The 24887-nt window shown below is 47.0% G+C and overlaps 1 protein-coding gene across 2 annotated transcripts in view; it reads right to left on the bottom strand.

The window, feature by feature from the left end:
- TRPC4AP (transient receptor potential cation channel subfamily C member 4 associated protein) overlaps positions 1-24887 on the bottom strand; it is a 729914-nt gene that overhangs the window by 263605 nt on the left and 441422 nt on the right. For both annotated transcript variants that reach the window (XM_086932356.1, XM_086932357.1), the window contains exon 14: positions 23883-23973. In XM_086932356.1, the coding sequence (XP_086788482.1) occupies positions 23883-23973 (91 nt within the window). The remainder of the gene's footprint in view (positions 1-23882; positions 23974-24887) is intronic.

Below are 24887 nucleotides of genomic sequence, written 5' to 3'. Positions count from 1 at the left end.
CTTGCCTGTGAGAACTGCCTGCCAAGAATGCAGTCAATAAGCAATAGAATACTGACAATTACCTACCTCTGGGCACGTACCCCCTCCTATTCTCAGAGGTTTATCGCCATATGGCGGAAAAATTGCCCTGGGTCGGTATTGTTGGCACAGGTATCCTATAGATCTACGACATGGACCCTATTCACTGTGACCTCTTGGGAGTGATAGCTACCACCTTCCGGGTTCACCAGCTTACCTTATGTGACCATCTCCCAAACTAAGGGCATGCTCTACTCTCTACTCCCGGGAATAACCTCCCTGTAGCGGTACATTAGCTAACTGTGGAATGCCCACCTGTAGGTAGCTTCCAGGGATATATAGAAACCCCTTGCTTGTGCCCTGACACAGCAAGTGGAAGGGTGCTCTGGGGTTTTTCCTATCAATACACTTCCTCCTGTGCTCTGAAGAAGTCTGGCAATTTTTCCCCTCAAAACATTTACAGGGCCTCTTTCGCATCTTCGCTATATTATACTGATCTTCACCTTCTTTCTGTGGAGGAAAGCCTGAGCTACCTTCCTGTGGTCACTCTTATGTATCTTCTTGGACACACTGGTGCTAATTAGAGAGATCACCCTCTTCTCTGGGCATAGCAAGCTTAGTGTGTATCAGATGTTGGTGCAACTCTGCAGAACGATTATCGGAATGTGCTTTTTCATCATCAAATTATAAAGCCCATCATAATCATTCACTTTGCTGATCTTCATCCAACCACCAGTCCATTAATGGCAGAATCCACAAAATCAACCAAAGACTGATGTGTCTGCTTCTGGCTATCCCTGAACTTCTAACTTTTGTGGCTATAAAACAAACTTTGTAATAAGGGGTTGTCTAATGGGGGGGGATGGGGGGCATACTTCATCTAGTCAGCTACTTCAATGGCCCAAACGTATAAAAAATCAGTTTCTTAATTTGCGATACCAGTGTTACCCAGTACCCTGACACTTTTCTTTTAATTTCAATATTCTGTTTTACAATATTACTAATAGGTGCCACCCAAGCAAATTACAGCCCAGTCCCTCCACATCATCTTCCACTTTGGCTCATGAGCTCTCCCTGCCCCCTCGCTCTGAGGAGCTGACTACTACTAACATAGCCAGCTACCTAGGCCTGCTTTCAACGCCAGGTACCTTCTTAAAAAAAAGTAGAGGCTGCAGAACTTATTATGAACCATAAGCCTGACTGGGGTTTTGTTACAGAGAGCGGAGCTAAAGACTTTTCTGGACTGGACTTGGTAGATGCTACCCCTCCAGGCTACTCCATTGCGCAACATGATAGATTTATTAGACCTGGAGGAGTCCTTGTAGGTATTTACAAAAGTTTACTTGTATTATTGATCCCTTTGTAACTGACCCCTGTGAAGCGCTATCCTTCTCATTAAAAATTGGGCCCAATGATTCTTTCATAGGGATCCTTATGTACAGGCCTCATGGACTTAAGTCTGCATGTATACCCTCAGTTTGCTCACTTATGGGGTTGCTAGGTGGCGTGCGACCAAGATGGCCGCACACCAGTAAGGCTTTCGCCCGCCGGGTGGACAAAAATCCTACTGATCCATCCTGAGTCGTATTAAGCACTCTAAGTTGAACTGAATCGCTGCCGGAATACCTGGAGGCCCTACCGATGAAGTGTGCCCGAATCAGTGCAGTTAGCAGAAAGGACGGGAGTCTGACGTCCCCGCGCCCGACACCGCGCTTGGGGCCTGGAGCAGAGGGGCGGTGCCGTGATATACGCAAGACCGCAAACTAAAACAGGAAAGTAGGCCCGAGCCCAGAAACAACAGAAGTGTGGTACGCGGCTGAAGGTGACACCGCAATAAGGGAGGGCTGCCTTTGCCCTGGCTGCATCATAGAGGTGAGGAGTTGCAAAGGGGAGGAGAGACACGCGGCTGCTGTGTTTATTGCATCGGGAGGCCGCCCCTAACTAACTGCCCCTGGCCTGAACTGGAGGATTGGGTGGACTGGAGATGGAGCTACAAGGAACCCTGCCATGCACCCTGCTAGAGACGTGAGGGCAGCGAAGAGTCACCAGCCCATTATCATCTAGTCAACTGCAGCACTAGGGGCCTTAAACGAGAAGTCAGCGCCATAATAGCGAACATATCAAGGACAGGGCCCGATGCATCAGGAGCACCTGGCCCTGCCAGCGACAGGGCTATGAAAAGAGCAGATACACTTGATTGCCACCATACCCCAAAGGCGCGGAGCAGCGGGAGACAGTTTCCCCACTCTGAGAAGCCAGTTACCATTACCCATAGACAGTGGGCCCGAGCCGGACGCTGGGGGTAGGTGAAGGCTCCAACATCTATCCTCCCACTACCTGAACACTTAGCCGCACTGTACGACGATCACACTCCAGAACAGTTGCTAATCGCAAACGCTGCGCCCTTCCCTGCAGCCAAGGCGAGACTGAATTGCGGACCAGTGGTGACTATACCGCGATACATTTCTGGCGCCCAAACGGCCCTCTTTCCAAAGGGCCTGAGTCACATTACATTTCTGCCGGAGGACTTCATTGCACTCCAGAGACCACAATGGGCAGAACAGACACATAGCAAACTAAAATACCTTTTGAGTCGCGCAAGGCGTCCAAAAATGGTTCCGCGGACCACGCTGATTCTGACAGAGCAGACAGCCAAGAAGAAGACATCCAGTCGGACATCCATTGATACGAAAATGGACACCATGAACACGTGCCTGGACGCTGTGGTGCGCAAACTGGACCAGCACGACCAAAGGCTCAAGGAGGCGGAAACTAGAATCTCCGACCTGGAGGATGGGGCCGCGGGGAGCGGAGAACGTGTCTCGCAAATGGACAAGCTCCTCAAGATCATCGCCGAAAAAAAGGAAGATTTGGAGGCCTGCTCCAGGTGGAACAATGTTCGCATCCTAGGACTTGCGGAGATGACCAATACAGGCCGCATGGAGGACTTTATTGAGCAGCTCCTGGTCGACCTGTTTGGGAAGGACTCTTTTTCCGCCCACCTGACGGTAGAAAGAGAGCATAGATCCTTGAATGCACGCCCACCTCCAGGTGCACCTCCACGCTCCGTGATAGTCCAGTTCCACAACTATCGAGATCGTGACACAGTGCTGCGCCTAGCTCGAGATAAGAAGCAAGTCCACTACGAAAACACTACCCTCGCCTTCTATCCGAATTTCACACAAAACATGCAGGAAGCGAGGCGCATATATGCTGCTGTCCAAAATTAGCTACAAGCTCAAGACATCCCGTACGCAATGCTGTACCCAGCGAAAGTTCGCATTACTCACAAAGGAAAGCAGCATTTCTTCCAGAAACCACAAAAAGCTGAGGACTACCTTAAACGTTGCCGCCGGCAGTCCCCTACAGAGATGACCGCCTGTTTACCTTCCAGATCTAAATCTTCAACGTCGGCTACAGACTGATATTGTGCCGTCCACTCTGTTGTTTTGATAATCTGTTTTTTACTCGGACCTCTGATGACATTTGCTAATTGAAGATAACAAGCGATCCCTCGCATACGAAGAGACTCTGACCAACGATTCGCCCGGACTCTCACCTTCCTCCCATAACAGCTGCTAGTCTGACGAAGACTTGGTGGCAAGTGGGTGAGATGAAGGAAGGGAGATGGCAAGTAGTGGGCCCCTAGTATTTTCCCTGTGTGGGTAATCCCCCATTTTAGTTTTCCTGTGCTCTATTGATAATTATTTTAGTTAGTGTTTGACCAGGGAGGGTAATAATGCCCGACAAGTTGGGGATGTCTGTGTGGGAGGGGGGAGTTGGGTACTGCCCTGTACTGTCTGATCTAATTACGCAGCCCAGTCTTTACGGTAAAAGAGCAATGTTAACCTATTTATGGTGGGGAAATGACAGACATTCCAGACGCTAAGAACAAGATGCTCATTCAATCATGGAACGTCTGGGTTTTAAATAACCCACGAAAGAAGGGACAGGTCATAGGATACCTAGAGAGACACCACATCCACATAGCCCTATTGCAAGAAACCCACTTTGACCCTGCGACCACGCCTCAGTTTGCTGCCAGATGGGCCTCCCACTGCTGCTTTTCGTCCTACTCCACGTATTCAAGGGGGGTTGCTATCCTTATCAAATGTAATGAGGCTTTTCTGCTGGGAGGGAATGAGGTTGACCCTCAGGGTAGATACTGCCTAATTTTGGGGCGACTAGTTTCGCCGGACATCACAATAGCTAACTATTACGGTCCCAACACAGACGACACCCAGACCCTAAACTTACTATGGAGTAAAATCCAGACTCTCTGCTCCACTTACCTGCTATGGGGGGGTGACTTTAACACAACCATATGCCTAGTGATGGACAGATCTCAAGCTACTGCATATACCTCACCCAGGGAAGCCGGGTGCATAGGTGTTCTTTCGTGTTGGGTTTCGTCATCGAATCCTATGGAGAGCTGCGCAAAGATGCTGCAGGCGACCAGGAGGAAGATGTCCAGTTGGATCCAAGGGTGTATGAGAGCATGAAGAACCTGAAAGCAGAGGGGACAGAGTCTGGGTCACTAGCCAGTGACCAGGAAGGAACCAGGCGATGTCGAGCTGCAAATAGGTAAAGAAGTGAAGCTTGTCTCTGCAGCCACGTGGACCAGGAGGCGTCGACGATGACCAGGAAGCTGGATACGGACAGTCCCACGAAGGATCTCGCTGTTGGCGGTGTCGGCTTCCGGATTGGAGTCAACAAGCCTTGGCAAAGGCAACCCACGCAGGAAGGGAAGATCGGCTTTTGTTCAGACCAGCAAGGTCTGGGGAGCTTCCCCTTTACAGGAAAGCAGGAGCAAGCCCGGAGCAACCAGGCAAGCGGTGTTGATTCGCAAAGATGTCTCTAGGAGGGCCACTAGCCAGCGGGCTAGCAACCGCGAAGATGCGTCGAGAAGAAATGCAAGAGAAGGCCCCACGCGGCACTCGTGGAGTGTGGAGGGCTGAGCTTCGGTGCACTTACGGCTCGGGGTTGGGGCTTCTCAAGTCCCAATGCACAACTTCGAGGACGCCTCAGAAGCTGCACAGTTAGCAAAAAGCAGGTACTGCAGGTAGTCTGTCCCACGTCTCTCGTGTCCGCCACGGGTCTCAGCTTTGCTGTGGATGTGGGTCGGGGTCAGAGAAGTCTGGAAGTCCAGAGGCTGCGACGCTAAGTCTTCGGGCTCCGGCGGGAGCGTCGACAAAGCAAACCGGCAAGTCACTGATGGTGCCTGTTTGCACAGGGTGGTCACAACTTGACCACAAGGGAGATTCTTCAGTCTTCTAGTTGCAGTAGAATGTCGAAGTTTCAGAGTTTCAGTTCAGGATAATCTTAAGTCTCTAGACTCAGCTCCTAGCTTTATACCAATCTAAGGGTCTGGATTACCTGCTAGGTCCCTCCTATGGGTGGAACCTGGGAAGGGGGTGGTTACACCCCTTTCCCTTTGTCCAGTTTCGCACCAGAGCTGGGGCTGGTGTGCCCCAGCAACTGGTTTGAACCGGGCTATGCATGGAGCACCTTGTGTGCCCCAGGCAGTATCTCATTTCATTCAACCCACCCTGCCCCAGTACACTATAGCCTGTCTGGGGAGGTGCTAGCACCTCCCAAGGCAGGAAATCTATTGTCCAGGCCTCCCTCGCTGGAAGGGCTCCCAGCTGCAGGAGGTCAGACTTGTGTCTGTGGCAGCAGCATCCATTTTGTGATGCTGAGGCTCTGTTTAACTTTAACCGGGTAAAGCTACAACTACATGTCTTCTCCCTCTAGAAGTGTGGAATGCTACCCCCGCCGCCAGGACTGGCGGGGGGTGAGGGGGGTAGTATTCCAAAACTTATGACACCTTACATGACATGTTTTGATAAAGCCAAACCAAAGTTAGCATTAACTGCAAGGATTATAATGCACTTAAGAGTATATGGTATGGCTATATCATAGAACAGCTATAAGGACATGGTTCCGAAAGCTGCAGACAGGCTCAGCTCATGCTAGAGCACCATCTCACATAAAACCAAGCACTCTGCCTTCAGGATTGTTAAGGCATGCCATAGGAGTGACTTACAGGTATATATGTGTCTATATGTAATGGTAGGTATAGGGATACTATACCTAAGCAAAGGGTGATTACACGACCTTTCCCCAGGTGAGTGATCAGCCAGTTGTGTCAATGTGGATGGCCAGCCAGGGGTGGCATAATACATGCTGCAGCCCCTGGTAGGCCTTGGATGCACCTATGCGCTGGGTACCTATGGTACCCTATACAGGGGCTCATAAGGTGACCCAACATCCAATTGGAGATGTACCTAAAGTACATGGAGTCCATTTTACAGTGAGAGCAGATAGCCTGGGGCCCTGATTAGCAAGATCCCAGGCCAACTAAGTCGAAAACCAGCTAAACACTAGACAAAAAGTTGGGGAAACCATATAGTCAGATATCCACCTTCCTACACTGAGATGCACCCAAGACATAGTTACTGTACATAGAAAGTTCCTAGCGCTGGGATTCCTCATAGCTAAACGCAGAGTAGCTTGTAAATGGGGGCGTTCCCCTAAATTCAACAACTGGATACAGGACGTGACCACTTGGCAGTAATAATCGCTCAACTATGCAGAGTTACTTCCACTCTCGTCACAACCTAAAGACATCTTGGGCCCACTAACCGCATATCTCCTCTCTCAGGGGGCTACCGCAGAGATGGAACAGGAAGAGGGGGACAACCGACGACAGCTGAGGGTGGTATAAGGATGACAAGGTTGGAATACGTTGACTTTGGACTCTATATACAGGACTATTGCTGGGCCTGTTCCTCTTAGATAGGATGGTTTTTTTGGGTTTTTTCATGCGTTCCGGATGTCATATTACCCTAGACTGCAGGCCTAGAAGTAATGTAATGTACGTTTATCAAAACAGTACGGGCTTATGGGACGGAGGGGTTTCAAATTTAACTGTTGCTGTTCGTGGGGGCAGTTCAATAAGTACTGATATTTTATTATCTGCACATTAACAGTGTTGTAAACTTTGATACCCCAATAAAGACATACACAAAAAAAGTTTGCTCACTTATTAGAACCCTATTTGGGCAAAAGTAACTTCACATTGTTTAAGAATTTAAAAGGATTTAATTTTAATCTGGAAAATGATGCCTGAAAGGACACGCTGCCCATCAAACAACTGATTTCATGTTGTGGTCTGTCTCAACTAGTTCTTGCACGTACTCACAAAGCAGGCCACACTTTGGATATAATCCTTACGAACGATGGTCGGCTTAAAGTCAATAATCTTTTCCCCCTCGTGGACAGATAATTACGCTGTCCCTTTTTTCGTTTCATTACCTGTTTGCCATGAAACAGGTACTGGTGGAAAGAAAACCTTTTTAGGTCGAGCCTAGCACAGCGCTGCTCTAGGAGATGACCTATTGGAATCACTCTGGACTTCAAGCAAGCTCGTGCGTGTTGTAGTGACATTTCATTGGCCTTTGCGTGTGGCTTTCAAAAATGAAAGCACGCAATTGGCCAAAGGCAGTTTTTTGTCCCAACTTTTTTTTAAATGTTGATGCCTACCGCATCCACCATGCGGTTATGAGCAGCGGCACACAGTGTGCATCTGTTGAGTGTTATATTTCAAAGGTTGTTTTTGGCCTGTTCGTGCGGCCGCGCTTGTGAAAGCCTCCTCCCCTACCCCTTCCTTCCTTCCCTCCTTCCCTTCCTCCTTCCCTCCCTCTCTCCCTCCCTCCCCCGGCTCCTTTGTGCCTCTTCCAGGAGCCGGCTGAGACGGGAGGAGATGCGCTTGTTTTAGTGTTGCAGGCTCTCCACACTTTCACTCGCTTTCCCTGCGCGAGTTTGATGCAGGTTCCGGCTACTGTGAGATGTTTAGTTTAAAAACCTGAGAAAACATTCAGAAAGGACACATTTCTGCAAGTGTGTTACTCCTTTCTAACAAACATCGGGATATTGTGCAAACTGCTTTTCCCTGTTGCATCTTCCCTTTCAACGCCTTCTCCTCTCTGAGCCCGCTCCTTCTCTCGGCCCCATACCCCTTCACACTCTGTCCTGTCATGTTTCCCTTTCTTTCAGTCTACGCTGCCTCTTACTGCCCCGTTATCGCCTTTCCGACCCGCTTTCTCCTTTAATTTTGACCAACGCCCCCAGTGTGGATGATGTTGAAGGAAGGAACGCTGCGCACCAAAAATAAACACATTATGTAAAACTGTACCATTTAAAGGTCTGCTAAAAATGTATCCAACAAAAGGCTTGATATAGCAAAAAACATTGTGGCAAAGCTGAATGTCATACACGTACGTACTCAGAAACCATTCAGAATGGACACATTTCTGCAAGTGTGTTACTCCTTTCTAACAAACATCGTGATATTGTGCAAACTGCTTTGCATAGGTATGAAGGAGGGACTGTGTTTGTGTGTTCTTGTATATCTACATGGGTATGTGCGTAAATGTAGCTGCTCTTGGTAGTGCTGCATATGTATGTGCATGCTCGCTATATGCATTTCTATTTGCATTTGTGTATCTGTGTTTGTATGTGCTTCTACTTGCTTACATATGTGTGCATGAGTGTGTATATGTATGCGTGTGTGGTTGCATCTGCAGGTGGATGTGTTTCCAAATGTGTGCATGTCTGTCTGTGCGTGCATGTTTCTATGTTTTTGTGCTTGCACGTTTGTGTGCGTCTATCCGTGCAACAATGTTTATATTTCAGAGGTTTTTTAAATGCACATAAAAGACCCAGGGGGTGGGTGAAAGTGCTTCACAAAAACAATATCTGCGACAATAACTACTGGCTTAAAAAATATTACCATCATTAGCACTTAAAAGGGGCCATCAAGGAAAGGGAAACACAGTTCTCTTTACCTAGTACTGGCACTACATATCCAGCAATCGCCAACAATGTTTGATTATGTCTGCCATGGGTCTGAGACCTATTGTGACAACATTCACAAGATGGCCATACAAGGTAACAAAAATACTTATTACTTTATTATAAATTGTCAACATGCTGCAAAGCAGGTACACTCCTCTACAACATAGCCTAAACACATTGGCAAAGCCAACAGGTCTGGCAGAACACGTATAAGGTCCCAAAAGGCAAGACCTATTGGCTATTCCAATGCTTGCTTAAAAGGGACTGGAAAGGGCTTATGGAAGAAACCCAATCCTAGACCCTGACTAACTTTAAAAGGACAGCCCATGAGCATGCAGAATCAGCAGTCACATCATTTTCCTCATGGATTACTGCATTCATTAATAGTGTGGCCCCACTCAAGGAAATACATATTTAAAGAAAGACGCCCACAGCACCTTGGTTTGCAGATAGACTTAGACTACTCAGACAGGCCGCCAAGAGCGGGAGTGGAGGAAATGTTACCATCCTCATGATAACATTGTCTATAAGGCTATTCTGGCTGAATACAAGATGGCCATCAAGGAGGAAAAGTCAGCTAGGGGTATCTCTGATCATTCCCCGTTATGAGTACATTTAATCCTCAGCCAGACTAGAGTGGGAAGAGTCGCCCCCATCAACCCTTGGTATCTCTGAGACCCCACAATCCGCAAAGACCTCCTCAAAACCATAGAGAATTACTTTCAAGAAAATGAGGGAACTGTGGATTCCCCGCAAACTCTCTGGGAGGACTTTAAGACAGTGATAATGGGACAGGCCCTGTCATTAATAGCTGGTGTATAAAGGATGGACAGAGGGAAATCATAGTGGTGGAGGCAGAGATTTACTGAGTAGAAAAAGAATTGGAAACTGAAGTAATTCCGGAGACATTGCACCTACTCCAACTCAAACAAGACTACAAAGAACTGGCGACTGACAAGGCCAAAAGTCTGGGAAGGGGAAAACTGACAGAATTTATTATCTGGGGGACAAAGCCGGAAAGTTAATTAGCCTGGCTTGATAAAAAGGAGTGGGCAAGCAGACTGGTTGCCAGAACTCAAGACACTGGGCAATGACTGCTTAACGGACCCGCAAGAAATTGTGAACTGGTTCGCCAACCACTTCAACGCGGTATACACTACTGATGCGCCCCATACTGAGGAAGACTCCAGTGAACTCGTACGAGACCTAGTACTCCCCACACTGTCCCAAGACAAATGAGAGTACCTTGAACTGGTAATGTGGAACTGCTACTACAAATCTGAGAAATTTGTGATGAGCGGGATGTATTGGAATGTGGAAATACGCGTCCTTTAAGTCTAGAGTAGACAAAGTCAATCTGTTGTAACAGTGGGAGCACTTGCTGAAGCGTCACCATGTGAAAGTGATCTGATTATATGTAAAGGTTTAATTCTCTGAGATCCAAAATAGGTCTGAGAGAACCATCTTTTTTGGGTATGAGAAATTACAGGGAGTATAAGCCGGACTCCTGATATTCTAGTAGTACGGGCTCGATGGCTCCCTTCAAAAGGAGAAATTGAACCTAGTTTGAGGATGTGTAAATGGTCTGGTGACATTTTGTGTGAACATAGAGGAATGTTTGGAGATTGTTGGTAAGCTCCAGGCAATAACCAGAATAAATAATTCCTAGTACCCATTTGTCTGTAGTTACTGATTGCCAGACGGGTAGGAATTGTGAAAGACGCCCCCCGACAGGTGTTAAATGATCGGAGGAATGTGGGCAATTCACTGTTTGGTGTTGGAGGGGGAGGTACGTGTGTTGGAACCTCTACCTCTACCTTTGCCATTGTTGCCTCTGTAGACCCCTCTGAAGAAACCTCCTGGAAGCAGAAGGCTGATTGATGTTTTTGTACAGTATACAGGCAGTATCCGAGGAGGTATTCTTGGACTCTCCATGATAAAAGTAGCGCCAAAAGGACCCACGGCCAGAAGGGGACTGTAGAGCTCCAATAGATTTTTCGCACGTCTATGTACTTATTAATTTTTTCTAAGGATGTGTCTATAACAAGGACCGAAGAGGTGTTGTTTGTCAAACTGTGGGTTAAGAATAAAAGCCTGAACTTCTGGTTTCAACCCAGAAATTCTTAGCCATGCGTGCCTTTTTAGTAGCACGCTGGTGTTGACAGCTCCAGCTGGAGTGTCGGTCGCATCTAACGCGCACCTAATTAAATTGTTAGAGATGAGCTTTCCCTCTTGCACCAGGTCTCGAGCTTTGAACTTGTGCTCATCAGGCAGGAATTGGAGCAATTGCTCCATTTTGTCCCAATGCGCCCTATCGTACCTGGCTAAAAGGGCTTCGGTGTTAGAAATGCACCAGAAATTTGCAGCTTGGGATGCTACTCTTTTTCCAGATGCGTCTATCAACTTAGATTCTATGTCCGGAGGTGGAGCATCTCCTGACGTTTGAGAATTAGCCTGTTCACAGGCATTAGAAACTACTAACAAATTTAAGGGTAACTGGCCCTTGATGTAAACTGGGTCTGATGGTGCAGATTTATACTTTTTGTCTATCCTGGGCATGAGAATACGGGCCCGCACAGGATCCTTAAACATGTCATCCACATGTCTTAGCATACACTTGAGCATGGGGAGTGTGTGAGTGGATCTTTGGGAACTGCCAAGTGTTTCAAAAAGGAAATCCTCTTCTAGATATTCTCTGTGTAATTGAACCCTGTGATAATCAGCAGCTCTGCTTAACAGTTCTATATAGCCTACGTTATCTGGCGGAGAAGGTTTAGTAGGGTAAAGATCAGGATTGTTACCTGTGGGAGAGTCTGTATTCTAATCCTTCCAGGGGTCTGCAGGTGCAGGATCATTGTCCCCATCACCATCATCCTGATTATCAGGGGTGTATGGTGGTGGTGAATAAGTAGGGGGTAATTAACAAGTGTTGTGTTTCTGGGGAAGGAGGTGATTGAGGAGGAGAAGGGTTAGTACCCACATGTTTCTTCTTTAAAGGAATGTGGTAGGCTTCCTCCGAGTCAGTTTTGCGTTTGAGTGGCAATTTAGTCACAATATGTTCAGTCTTTGCATTGATGTACAGTTCCATTTGTTTCAGGACATCGGAACGGGGCTCCTTCAACTGTATCAGAGCATCTTTATGTTTTGGCGCCAAAGTTTTCGGTGCCGAGGATTTAGGCTCCAAAGACTATTTAGGTGTCTAAAGAGGTGGGCCTGAGACGGGTTTTGGCCTCTACCTCAAAAGTTTTGGCTCGGTGCTTGAGTGTGGACAACTCGATTGTACATACTTTTCGGTACCGAGCCCGAAGGCGGAGCGTTGGAAACATGTTCTCGGTGCCGACCATGGCCCGAAGGCAGAGGTTGGACCTGAGCCTTTTTCTTTGGCTGAGTTGGAGTTTGGGGTAAGGGAGGATTGGTGTACTCACGATACGCTGACCTTGCGGGGTGTCTTTGTCCATATCGGAGCCGGATTCTTAGATGGATATAGGATCCTCCTGTTCTTCTTCTGCCCCTAGTGCATCGCCCGTCCCTTGTTCGGAATCTTCTCTGAAGAGGTCCGGAATGGAACCAGTGTTCTGGCTCTGCATGTCGCAACGACGAGCCAGATGGTCATGGAGCGTTGTCGTGGAGCGGAAATATTTACACGCGTCACAGTCTTGTTCGTTGTGCTCTGGAGATAAACACAGTTTGCACACTTCGTGCGAGTCGGCGCACGGGATCTTCGCGTGGCACCACGGGCAGAATTTGAGTGGAGTCCGTTCCATCGACTGGGCGGCGGACCGACACGAGTAGGCCCAACGACTTTTCTTGAATTTGATGATCGAAAAGAGTTTATGTATTCAATACGATACGTGGAGAAAGGAAATACGCAATAGTAAACAATACCGTAGAGGGTAAGTGGATTGCGTACTGAGGGGAACCCGAGAAATGGTGTTGAACCGGAGAGCAGCAATTCATGTCCGAACCAGATTGTGGAAAAAACACAATCTAACAATGGAGTCAATGCCCGTGCGCACTATCACCGAAAGGAGGCGTCACCTACCTCATGAACATAAAGACTTCTTCGATGAAAAACAACTTGCAAACATCTGGACCCAACAATAGATGGCAGGAGTAAGCAAAGCTTGTGATCTACAGCTTACATGCCTCGAACATAAGTTTCCCTTCTTGTACTATTTCCTGGATTCTCTTTTTGTGTTATTCTAGGACCTATTTTAATAATTCTTCCATTTCTTCTTAGTGAGCTCTATCGTATCTGGACAAGAGACTTTGTGTATTAGCTATACGCCATTGGCTGGCTGACTGAGCAGCTACTCTTTTCCCTGATGCATCTATGAATTTGGATTCTTTATCTGGAGACTCCACCCGATGTATGAAGATTTGTACTTTTACGGGCATTAGACACCACTAAGGAATCTAAAGACAACGGACCGTTAATAAAAACTGGGTCAGAGGGAGGGGGCTTATAATTTTTTTGTACACTCCAGGTGTTAGTAAACACGGTCGGACAGGGTCTTTAAAAATATCATTAGTGTGCCTTAACATATCTTTAAACATAGGCAACGTTTGTGTGGTTTTATGTGTGCTTTCTAAGGTTTCAAATAGGAAATCTTCTTCCAGTGCCTCCTTATGGTAAGGTACTCCATGGTAACTAGCTGCCCTAGCAATTAATTTCTGATATGCAGTATCATCAGGAGGGGACGGTTTTGCCTGATATAGATCAGGGTCTGTATCTTGTGGTGGATTTATATTATAGTCATCCCATGGATCTTTTGGTGACTGATTATAATTGAATCATCCACCTCTGTATTGGGATTTGTGTTAGGAAAACCTAATGGTGTAATGTGTCAAGGATCTGTATCTGGTATAATGGGTCTTGGTGAAGATGGTGGTGGGGACTGGGGAATATGAATAGGGCTAGTAGCTATGTCCTTTTTCTTTTTGAGAGGAATTCTGTATTCAATGTCTGCCTTTCTTTTTAAAGGTATCACCGGTTCAGCTGTTGTGTGTCCAGTATCAGGATTTATGTGAATCTTCTTTTGTTTAGGAACGAGCTTTGCCTTCATTTTCTCCAAAATCTGCTCCGGTGACTGTAAGGGAGTGTCTTTTTGTTTTGCCGCCAAAATTTGGGGTGCAGAGCTGGATTTTTTTCTTTTTCTCTTTTGATCCGAGATTTTTCGGAATTGGAGGGGTATCATCTCGACTCGGGCTCGGAATGGAAGGGTTGACTTGCTGTTTCGGTGCCGAGCTCGAAGACGGGACATTTGAATCAGAGTCTCGTGCCAACCATGGCCTGTTGGCAGTGGTGGCTCAATAGCCTTTTGTTTAGTTGGAGTGGGTTTCATGGGCAAAGGGGCTTTGGTACTCATGGCACCCTGTCCAGCCAGGACGTCTTGGGACTCGAGTTCGATCTCCAAATCAGAATTGGAGTCCTGGAGGGAGAAGGCCTCTTCTTCCTCTGTTGCCATTTCTTCCTGATCCTACTCGATGTCCTCACCAAAGATAACAAGGGTGTCCTGGATACTCTGTAGCTGCATGTCTCTGAGCCAGACTGTTCCGCAGAGTCTGTTTGGAACGGAATTATTGACATGCATTGCAGTCTTCCTCTTTATACTCCGGGGAGAGACCGATTACAGACCTTATGCAGGTCGGTAGGCAGATATTTGGAATGGCATCTAGGACAGAACTAAAACGGCGTCCGTTCCATTGGCGGAAGGCTGGCCGCTGGTTCTTGAAGTAGAAGCAGAGGCAAGAGGTAGGCCTGAAGGCCGCAAGTTTTTTCGATAATCTAGATTAGGTTTTCTTGGATTTTGACACAAATATATGTGGAGAGGCAATCGAAAACAATACAGATGAGGGTAGATGAATTGCGAACCGAAGGGATCCCGATTAACTGTTTTGAATTGAAGCGCCACCATACACGTCCAAACCCAATGGCGGAATGAAAACAATCTAACAATGGAGTCGATACCCATGCGCACTATCACGGAAAGGAGGAATCACCTTACCTCGTAACTGGAAAAGACTGGTTCGAAGAAAACCAACTTGCAAGCACACATGCCTCGAACATTTGTTTTCCTCTGCACGGGTTGCCGGGTTTCCAGCTGGAAACAAGAATCTATCTGTTCCTCTTCTATTTGCACCCAATATGTTGCTGCCAGCCTTTTGACAAGGGCGTTGTACATTGTGATGTCGTCAGTTGAAGAGGGCTTAGAAGGGTAGGTACCCAGCTCTTCTTTTTTTGTTGGGAGTGGGGGCGGGGGGGGCTCAGTTTCTATATCTTGACATCCTTCCTCCTCTGAGTCTTGTAGGAACCCTTGATAAAAACAGACCTTCTGGCGCTCAGTTTATAGAAAAGCTCTTCTTATTCTATCTGCTAGGGCTCAGGGGCCTTTGGAGGCTTAAGCTCCCCATCTTGCTCCTCACTGCTTGGCAATGCAGTATCTGTTGTGGAAGTCTGTGAACTCCCTCTTCATAAAGGCCTTCATTTCAGCCTTGAGCCTTCGTTTCTTTCCCTCGATGTTGAGAGTTTTCTGTTTGACGTTAAGCTATTTCTTTTCAGCACCAAGATCTCCTTCTCTCAGGGCTCTTTCTCCCTCCAGCGCTAAATTGCCTTTTGGAGTGGAGGCCAATTCTGAGGGTTTATGGCCAACAGTGTCTTTCGACTTTGACCTATGACATTACTTTTGTTTATGCTTATTCTCATTCCCAGTTATCTTTGATCTTGGGTAGCCTTTGATTTCAAGCTTGAATGGTTCAGCTTAGCCCCATTGTGCCTTTGTTTTACCTGCCACTTGTTTGACGCATCTTGCAACAAAAAAGATGACTCCTCTGTTTCTACAACCTCTTCAGCATCAGAGTTTTTGCTTCCAATGTGTCTTTGGGTTTCTCTAATCGCTTAAGAGGCAAAGGTCCTTCAACTATACTTCGACAATGCCATGGTGTAATGATCTTATCTTATTCTCCCTCATCTTCAGGGTATTGGGCTGGCAGGCTGCACATGTGATACAGCCCTTGCTGTTGTGGTTTTTGGTAAGAAAAGGCTGCAAACATGGCTTTCTATTTGTGCGTACTTGTGATGACACTTCAGGCAGAATCTAAAGGGGATATGCTCCATTGCCTATGCACATTCTCTGACCATCATGGCAGATGTCTCTCGACTGTAATGTCTAGAAAAGCCCTAATTTTCTCTCAGAGGAAAACCCTTCTTTCTCTTCCAGGACCCCGAAAATAATAAAAAGGTATTTATGAAAAACATATATATACAGCTCTATAAATATATCCATATATAATTTTTTCTCATACCAATGCAACCCCAATTTAGGAGGCTAAACAATGCAATAATAAAACTAATACTTGTGCAAACACATAATGAATATATTAACCACAGGAGGGCAAGTATCACTTTAACTCTTTTTAATGAGTACAACTCATGAAAACTGCAAATAGAGCAGGCAGTTAGCCTATAGGCTGCATTGTAAGCCAATAGCATAGAAAATGAAAGCAAGTGCACATTAACTGGCACTGTGCCTTTAAGGCAGCCATGATTCCTAGTATCCCATCATGCCTATGGGGTGACAGTTAGCTCAGTTGTTCTTTCCGGCTCCTTCAGCCAGGACCCTGGATTTCACAGCTCTGTCCTTTTTGACTTTTTTGTCAAAATTACCTAAACTTTTTAAGGGTTTCTACCTTTCACTCAACATCTTTTTGTCTTTGGAGTTAAGTTTAACCAGTTTTTGGGCAGAAAATGGTTTTATTTCCGTCAGAATGGCTTCACTTTTTGATCCTTGCCCCTCCTGTGGCAAGAAGAAGGCCAAGCCTGACACATATTCTGTGTGTATCCTCTGCCTCCCTGACTAACTCTCCAGAGAACTGTCCACATTGTAAAAAACTGTCCAGAAGAACACTCAAGGATAGGGAGAAAATTCGTTTATATGGACTCTCTGAATAAGGTAGGCCTCCTGCGAGGCAGAAAAAAAAGATACCACGATCGGCGGCGAGAAGCAAGATCCCGATCTGTTCACCTTCAGCGTCTTGATTGGCGTCGAACCTACAGCCGGCGAAGAAGCAGATGTCGTTGTTGAAGTCTTCAGCGGTGCACTCGCATCGTTCAACTCCAAGGCCGAAGACGGCAGCTTCAACGTCGAGTTAGGTAAAAGACCCTCTGTTGAAGTCAACCAGGCGACAGTCAACGTCAAGTAATAGGTCTCCGCCTGCGTTGGCCAAACGTTTGACGTCGAGGCAGGACACTCAGTCACTGTACAACTTTCAGTGGTCGACGTCGAGGCACATATCTCCATCAAGATGTGTACATAGATCATAGACATTGAGACATAAAACGCCGTCTCCGACGTTGAAGCAGAGGACTCAGTCGGCTTCATCCCAGAGAAGATAAACGTTAAGACCCCAGTATTCGGCGCACAGGCGTTCAACGTCGAGGCAGAGGTCTCCGTCGACGTCAGCGCAGAGATGCTCGTTGTGGAAGCAGAAGACTCCTCCAACGGCAAGACGGTTGACGTAGAGACAGAAGACTCTGTTGATGGCATCATGAAGGCGTTTGACGTCGAAACAGAGGTCTCCGTCGACGCAGCGGCGTTCACCGTTGAGACAAGGGATTCCGTCAGTGTCCAAACTTGGACATTCAACGTCGAAGCACAAATTCATTACGGGCTCATGCTCAGTGAGTTTGTCTCCGTAGCCATCACTGACTTCAAGGGCAGAATCTCAGAGCACGTTATCAAGATGTCTTTCTTTCTCTTCCTCAAGATCACCGGTGGTCATTTCAATGTCACAAAGCCAGGCGTCTTCACCTGTACTACCCTGTCCTGCTGAGGATCCTGCAAGAACGGAGAAGCGGAAATCTCCATCTGCACATTGCTCACGTTTAAATGAAGCTCCTGTGCAGGAAGAGAGACAAAAATATCCCTCAGTACACCTCTCTCCCAGATGGTTGTTGCCTCTGCATAACTGGCAGAAAGCTGACGCTGCACAATCGAGAGGTGTTCAGGACTATTCCAGCCCTTTGCACAGGTCTCCTCTAACCCGTCTCGTGCAAGCAGCGGATTTCTCTCCTACTACTCCATCGAGGGGTAGAGATCGCATGCATACTCCTGCTCGCTCTTCAAGAAGAAGATCCAGAGCTCGAGAACAAAGGAGAAAACACAGGTCTCCAACAAGTTCATCCTTTTCTGCCCATTCCTCAAAGAGGTACAACACCCTGACTCTGACAGACAGCCCATCGTCGAGAATCTCTCCGGTGGAGGACGTTGTTACTTATCATGATGTTCTATCCAGAGGGGCAAACAAATTAAACATCGCTATGCCTACTCAGCAAAGCTCGTCCTCAGTCATATCCGAGACTTTGCATCAGAGATCAGCAGCCAAACCACTGATACCTCTGGTCCAGGGTCTGCTCCAGCCTGTAATGGGGATTTTTCTGACACCAACTACTCTCAAGGCTGCGCCAGCGAGAATCATGAAGAAATACAGGCCTCCTGAAGAAGACCCTTTATTTCTCAGATCTGATCCTCCACCAGTTTCTGTTATTATAGCTTTGGCTAAAACAACGCACGCAGTAGCCTCCTCATCTACAGTTCCACCGGATAAAGAGAGCAGAACACAGGATGCATGGGGGAGAAAGGTCTGTGGCACGTCAGCTTTCATGATGAAGGTCACCAGCGTTTTCGGCCCTGTTAGGGCGCTATGACAGTTCTTTGTGGGACTCCCTTCAGAGTTTCACAGAGAAGCTGCCAAGGGAAGACCGCAGAGATTTTGAGGAAATTGTGCAGGAAGGCAGCTTGGTGGCAAACCACGTGATCAGCGCCGCAGCTGATGGAGCGACGCTTTCTGCGCACTCCTATACACATGGAATCAGAGCCAGAAGATCATCCTGGCTTCGTCTTACTGCACTTAAACCGGAAGAGCAGTCCCAGGATTCTCAATTTCCCTTTTACAGGCTCATCCTTGTTTGGCACTCACACTGATGAGGAGACGTTGAGGACTAAGTCAGAGCTCAATACCCTGAAGTCGGTTGGACTTGAGAAGAAGAAAGAGTTCCGGCGCTTTTACAGGCCCTATGATCGGTGGCCCTTCCGTCAGAAGGTTCAAACCCCTCATTGGCAGTGACAACAGCAACAGCAGGGTCAATCGAAGTAACATTATCAGGGTCGTTGTACCCCCAGAGGAAGAGGACCCCCTCGTCAGTCAACTACCTCAGCAAAAACACCAACTAAACAATGAGTGTCCACTTCCTCCATCACTATTTTCCACTCCAGTAGGGAAGTATTGCCATTCATCTAAAGGAGTGGCACAGTATTACAAGAGATCAATGGGTATCAACTACGCTGCAGAATGGGTACTCTAAGTTTTCATCATCGGCATCCCTCGATCCCACCAGCTAAAACAACATGCCACCAGATAAAAATACTGCAGAGGGAAGTATCTATCCTTATAAGAAAGTCAGCCATTGAGAAGGTTCCTACAGCGCAACTAGGCAAAGGAGTATACTCAAGATACTTCCTAGTGAAGAAGAAGGGTTGGAAGTCCGAATACAGGCCTATTCTAGACCTTCGGACACTTATAGCAAGTGCGTAACAAAGTACCAACCTGTTTTGGAATTACATTTGTGCTACTGGGACAGAGCAGGTGTCAAGCTTGCACGAAGAACTTCTGCCTTTGAACATTCTTTATACTGTTGACACTGAGTAAAACTGGTGTGCTTTAATTCATTCATTTGTTATAATGATGGCTACTTACCACAAACCAAAAGTAACCATGATGCACTGGATGAATTAGGATGTGCAGAATGGGCCTGAGGGACCCGTCCTTAGGAATTATGAAGTAGAGGAAATGCACCCTTAAGCCCTGTAGGAATTGTGGCACTGGCTCTATGGCCCCCTGAGGAGGAGTGCTTGGACCGCTTCCTTAAGAAAATGTTGGTGTTCTGGGGAGAGGAAATGTCTGCATGGTGGTATGTTGGGTGGTTTGGAGGTAAACTCCAGGCAGTAATCGTGCTAAGGATGTACAATATCCACTGGTCTGAGGTGACATGTTGCTAAGCAGGGAAGAAGAACATCTTAAGTCGTCCCTTTACAAGTGCTGTGTGATCTGGGGGAAGGAGTGGCAAGTCATTGTTTTGCTAGTGCAGTTCCCTTGGGAGAGCTACCTTTGCCTCTACCTTTGGCGCTATTTCCACGCTAGGCACCCCTGAAGTAGCCCCTAGTGAAAGTTGGTTGGGCAAGCTGGTGGTGGAAGAATGTGGAGGCTTCGGAGGACATGGTCTAGGAGCCTCCGCGATACGCAGAGCAGCATAAGGATCCCCGTGGAGGGAAGAGTCTGCAAGGTGCCCAAGGCTTTGGCCGTTTCAGAGTCTTTTTTTATTTTCTCCAGCATCTCAAACCTGAGGCCCAAACCGATGTTCCCCATCGAAGGGCAGATTAAGAAGAGGCTGTTGAACATCTGGCTTGAGCCAGGCATGCCTGCAGAGTAGGACACTAGATTTAATCTCCCGAGCAGGGTTGTCGACAGCTGCTAGGACACACAGGATGGTTGTGCTGGAAATCAGTTTGCCTTCAGTGACCAACTCATGTCCCCTTTTACCGTGCCTCTTCTGGGTGTTGTTGGAGGAGCTCCTCCATTTTGTCCCAGTGAGCCCGGTCATATCTGGAGAGCAAACCAATGGAACTGGTGATGTGCCAGTGATTGGCAGACTGTCGAGCCTCATTTTCCAGCTGCATCTATCCTTTTACTCTCTTTGTCCGGTGGAGAAACATCACCAGTGATTGAGTATTCGGCCGCTTACGAGGGGTATGAACCACTAGGGAATTTGGTGGAAGTTGACCCCCTAACATAGATGTGAACTGAAGGGGTGGCTTTCTATTTTTTGTCAACCCATGGGGTAATAACCCAGGCCTTGGCTATCTCCTTCAAGATATTAGGAGCTGGCTTGAGTATCCCCTTCAGCATTGGCAAATACTGCATTGAGCGATAAGTCGAAGAAGGAGTCTTAAAGAAGAAATCCTCCATAACGGGCTCTTAATACGTCTGCATGTATAAGTAAGCAGCAGCCCTACATAAAACCTCATGGTAAGAAGACGTGTCATCTACAGGAATGTCGGATAGGGTAGAGGTCGGAATCAGTAGATCTGCCTGAGGATACAACAGATGAGTTCCAAGGGTCTCCCTGTGGTGGTACATAAGTGCCTCTCCCCATGTTCACCCATTTCAGAACGTGGTGACCCCTGTGAAGTGAAAGAGAGTGGGTCAAACAAAGGAGGCGGTGGGGAAGGTGGAGGTGGGGAATGTGATGGTGGGGGTCTGGGTGGAGTGGTAGAGGGTGGTGGCAGTCAGGGGTCAAGAAGAGGACTGATGTCTTTCTCAGGCTTCTTCTGTTGCTTTGGTTGAGGAGAGGGCTTCAGAGCTTCTTCAAACTTGTGCTGCCAATTAGGAGGCCAAGGATCCAATGACTTTGCCTTGGTTTTATGTGAGGTGGTCAACATTCTGGTGGGCTTCTCCTGGGGGGCGATGGGGATTTCTAGTAGGGTTGAGAACCACGGTTGCCAGGCCCACAATAGAGCCACCAGGATAAGAGTGAGGTATGTTTTCTTGAACTTCCTGACCATGTAAGGAATCCATGGGAAAAGATCCCTGACCAATCCATCGTACAGAGCATTGCCCGTGGGCTGGGAATGTGGAAACCTGGTGGAGAAGTTTGAGCATTTTCAACTTTGTGTGTGGCCAAAAGGTCTACGTGTGGGGTGCCCCATCTTTGGAAGTAAAGGAGTAGGACTTGAGGGTGGAGTTCCCACTTGTGGACTTGTTGCTGCAACCTGCAGAGTAGGTCTGCGATGACATTATCCACTACCGCATCTCCGCCAGGAGATGAACATGGTGATGGATGACCCAGTGTCAGATTTGCTGTGCTAGGTCCGATAGCCGATGGGAGTGAATGTCTCCTTGTTTCTGTAGGTATTACATGGCAGTCATGATGTCTGTCCGCACAATGACTATCTTGTCTTGAATCTGTTGAAGAAAAGCTTAGAGAGCTAGATGAAGGTCTAACAGTTCCAAGTGACTTATGTGGAGACCTGTTTGACGAAGTGGCCACAGACCCTGGACTGTCATGTCATTGAGGTGTGCACCTCAGCTGACTAGAAATGTGTCCTTGGTGATGCTCACTTTGGGAAACTGGGTTTGCAAAGGGCCTGCCCTGCAACAGATTGTTGTTATTCAACCACTGCAAAGAGGGATGGGTAGAGCATCATCTGTATAAAAAAAGAATTTAAAAAAATAGTAATAAGTATAAGGACTCTTGTTAGGCCACTGCAGCTTGCTTCACCCTTTGCCCCTACCAGTGCTGCCAACAACAGTACCAACATAACTATTAACCATCACACTTCTACGAGTGTGACAATTCAGACTATTTCATGCCCCCAAAGCTATATGAATGGCAGGATGTCGTAATTTGTAATGTATATTCAATTAATAATTGACTGTTGTTGTGGTCAGCTCTAAATTAGCCAGACAGTGCCACCTTGTGGAAGACTGTCACAAGCGGCAGTGTTGACAATAAAGTGCTGGTGCTGAGCACAGAAAACCATTGGCTCCAATTAAGCACTGGTGATGGGTGACCATCCGCTTTTGACCACTGGCTTAAAAGGCATTCCTGAAGTGGGCACATATGAAGTCTGGGAAGGGGCACTATGGCAATGCACAAAGCCATAATTCCCAGCAGATGCATTATGTGGCAAACTGGGAGTGGACAAAGTGGCAGGAGCTGCTGGAATACTTGCACCCTTTTGGGGCTGAGGAAGGTTCATCCCACTACAGAGTGGAGTACTGACCTTAGGAAAGGTTAAATATGAAGTGGATTCACATGTGATTTGGTGGCATGGTCTGTGAACCCCAGGCTGTGCAACATGGAGATTGCAGTCTGGGTGCAAGTTAAGCACTCCTGTCTGCTTGAGCTCTTGATCAGCAAGCCCTAAAGGGTAAGGGAAGATGATAGATCCTCCCCTTCTGAGGTGAGCAGATACCACAGCTAAACACACTTGGTAAAGATCATTAGGGCCATGGTGACACCAAAGGGTAGTACCTTGAACTGGTAGTTTTGACCACTTACCATGAAGCGCAGGTAGCACTAATGGGCATGGAGGGATAGGAGAGTGAAAGTAGGTGTCCTTTAGGTCTAGTGTGCTCCTTAAGTCGCCTTGATGCAGTCGGGAGGATGACATCCTGCATGGTGACCATGTGGAAGTCTTCTGACAGATGCATCTGTTGAGAGGTTGGAGGTTGAGGATGGAATCTGAGTGATGAGTCCTTTTTGGGAATGAGGATGTATAGGGAGTAGACGTTTGTGCCCTGGTAATGGGGCACTGGAACTGCACTCCTTTGAGCAAGAGAACCTACACCTCCTCTTGCAGCAGCACACAATGTTCTGCAGTGAGGGTGTGGATGTGGATGTGGGTTGGAATGTGTGGTACGGCTGAAATGAGCAGCAGCGATGCTCAATGATTGGGGGGTAGGATAAACCTGTATGTGCTCATCCCTTCCTAGCTGGGAATATTGAAGTCAGAACCCAACAGAGGTTGTGTGATTGCTGGGGGGCAGAAAGTCCCAAATGGATGAAGACAATGGACTAGGGAAACTGAAAAGGCAATGCTGGCAGAGAAACGTGTGGCAGAAGGCTTCTTGCGGCGGCATGGAAGGCAATTGACTCTGAGGCCACAACGGGAACCATCAAACACTTAGTAGACTGGGAGCAAGCTGAATCACGTCCAAACAAGATGGCTGAGAAAAACACTAACAATGGAGTCGGTGATCATGCGCATTCAAGACGAGAGGAGGAGTCACAAAGACCTCGGGACTTGCATTAAATCTTCAAAGATAAACTAGTTTAAATCGTCCCAGCCCAACACCAGATGACAAGAGTATGCAGAGCATCTGTATTTACCCCCACACATGCTATAAATATAGTTTTCTCAACGTTATGGCATCATTGCTCCTACCTCTAAAAGTCCTCTTCTAAGCAGGAACATCTGGTCAGCATACGATGTAGCACCTCGCAGAAAACTTTCAACTGCCCGGGCTTGCCAAAACCTAAATAGAGAGGGGGGGTGGAAGAACATAAGAAAAAGGGCTCAATTTTAGGAATATTGTAGAAGAATAGGTGGTAGTCTCCAATGGCCTGCATTCTAAGTGGTCTGGCAACCCTCCCGTTTACTTTAGCCCCATGAGTTACAGATACCTGGGGTGCCAGTAACGCCAGAGGACCAGAATTTAAAAGTGGTACCTCGAGAGTCAATGTGGACAGGAGGAACTACAGAAGGAATCGGCAATTCCTGGTCGCATTACTCCGGTAATTTCTCATATTGCCCCAGATTTTTCAAACTGATATTTTAGTTGCATTAAGCATCAATAAATTTGTGTGTGAAAATAAACAAATGTGTGGTGTGCCTGATATCTAATAAATCTGATGGGGCCGGTAATTGCAGTTACCAACGATATCGAAATTAAGAGGACACTTTTATTGAGGGCAAACGTAGTATGTATAATACACATATAAAAAATTAACCAATCCAAAACACTTTAAACTGGAGAAAATGTAAGCATCCAACATTAAATGAGCTGGACACAAACACTACTACACACAAATAGCTTCTATTAATAGTGGTCTAGGGCAATTTTTCCAGAACAGGTTGTGAAAGGTGTGAACAACCACCAAGGGCTGCTGAGTTACACAGCCAACTACAAAGATAGGTAAGCTGTTTACAGCACAAACTGGTGAATACTAAAGTAAAGTGGTAAGAGTGTCTCCATCTATCACACTGTGTTCGACTTTCATTCAGTCAAGTACAGAATCCATTGAGTTATCAGACTTAAAAGGTTCTGAGTGCCACAGACTTCAAAAATGTCTGGCATGAGTGTAGATTTACTCTCTTTGCCACAGTATCAGTCGGTGACTCAGAAGGTCCACAGAAATGTTTGCATTCAGCTGGTAAAGCCACATTGCT

Source organism: Lissotriton vulgaris, chromosome 7 (assembly GCF_964263255.1).
Source record: "Lissotriton vulgaris chromosome 7, aLisVul1.2, whole genome shotgun sequence".
Taxonomy (NCBI): domain Eukaryota; kingdom Metazoa; phylum Chordata; class Amphibia; order Caudata; family Salamandridae; genus Lissotriton; species Lissotriton vulgaris.
This window is presented reverse-complemented; position numbering and strand designations above follow the sequence as displayed.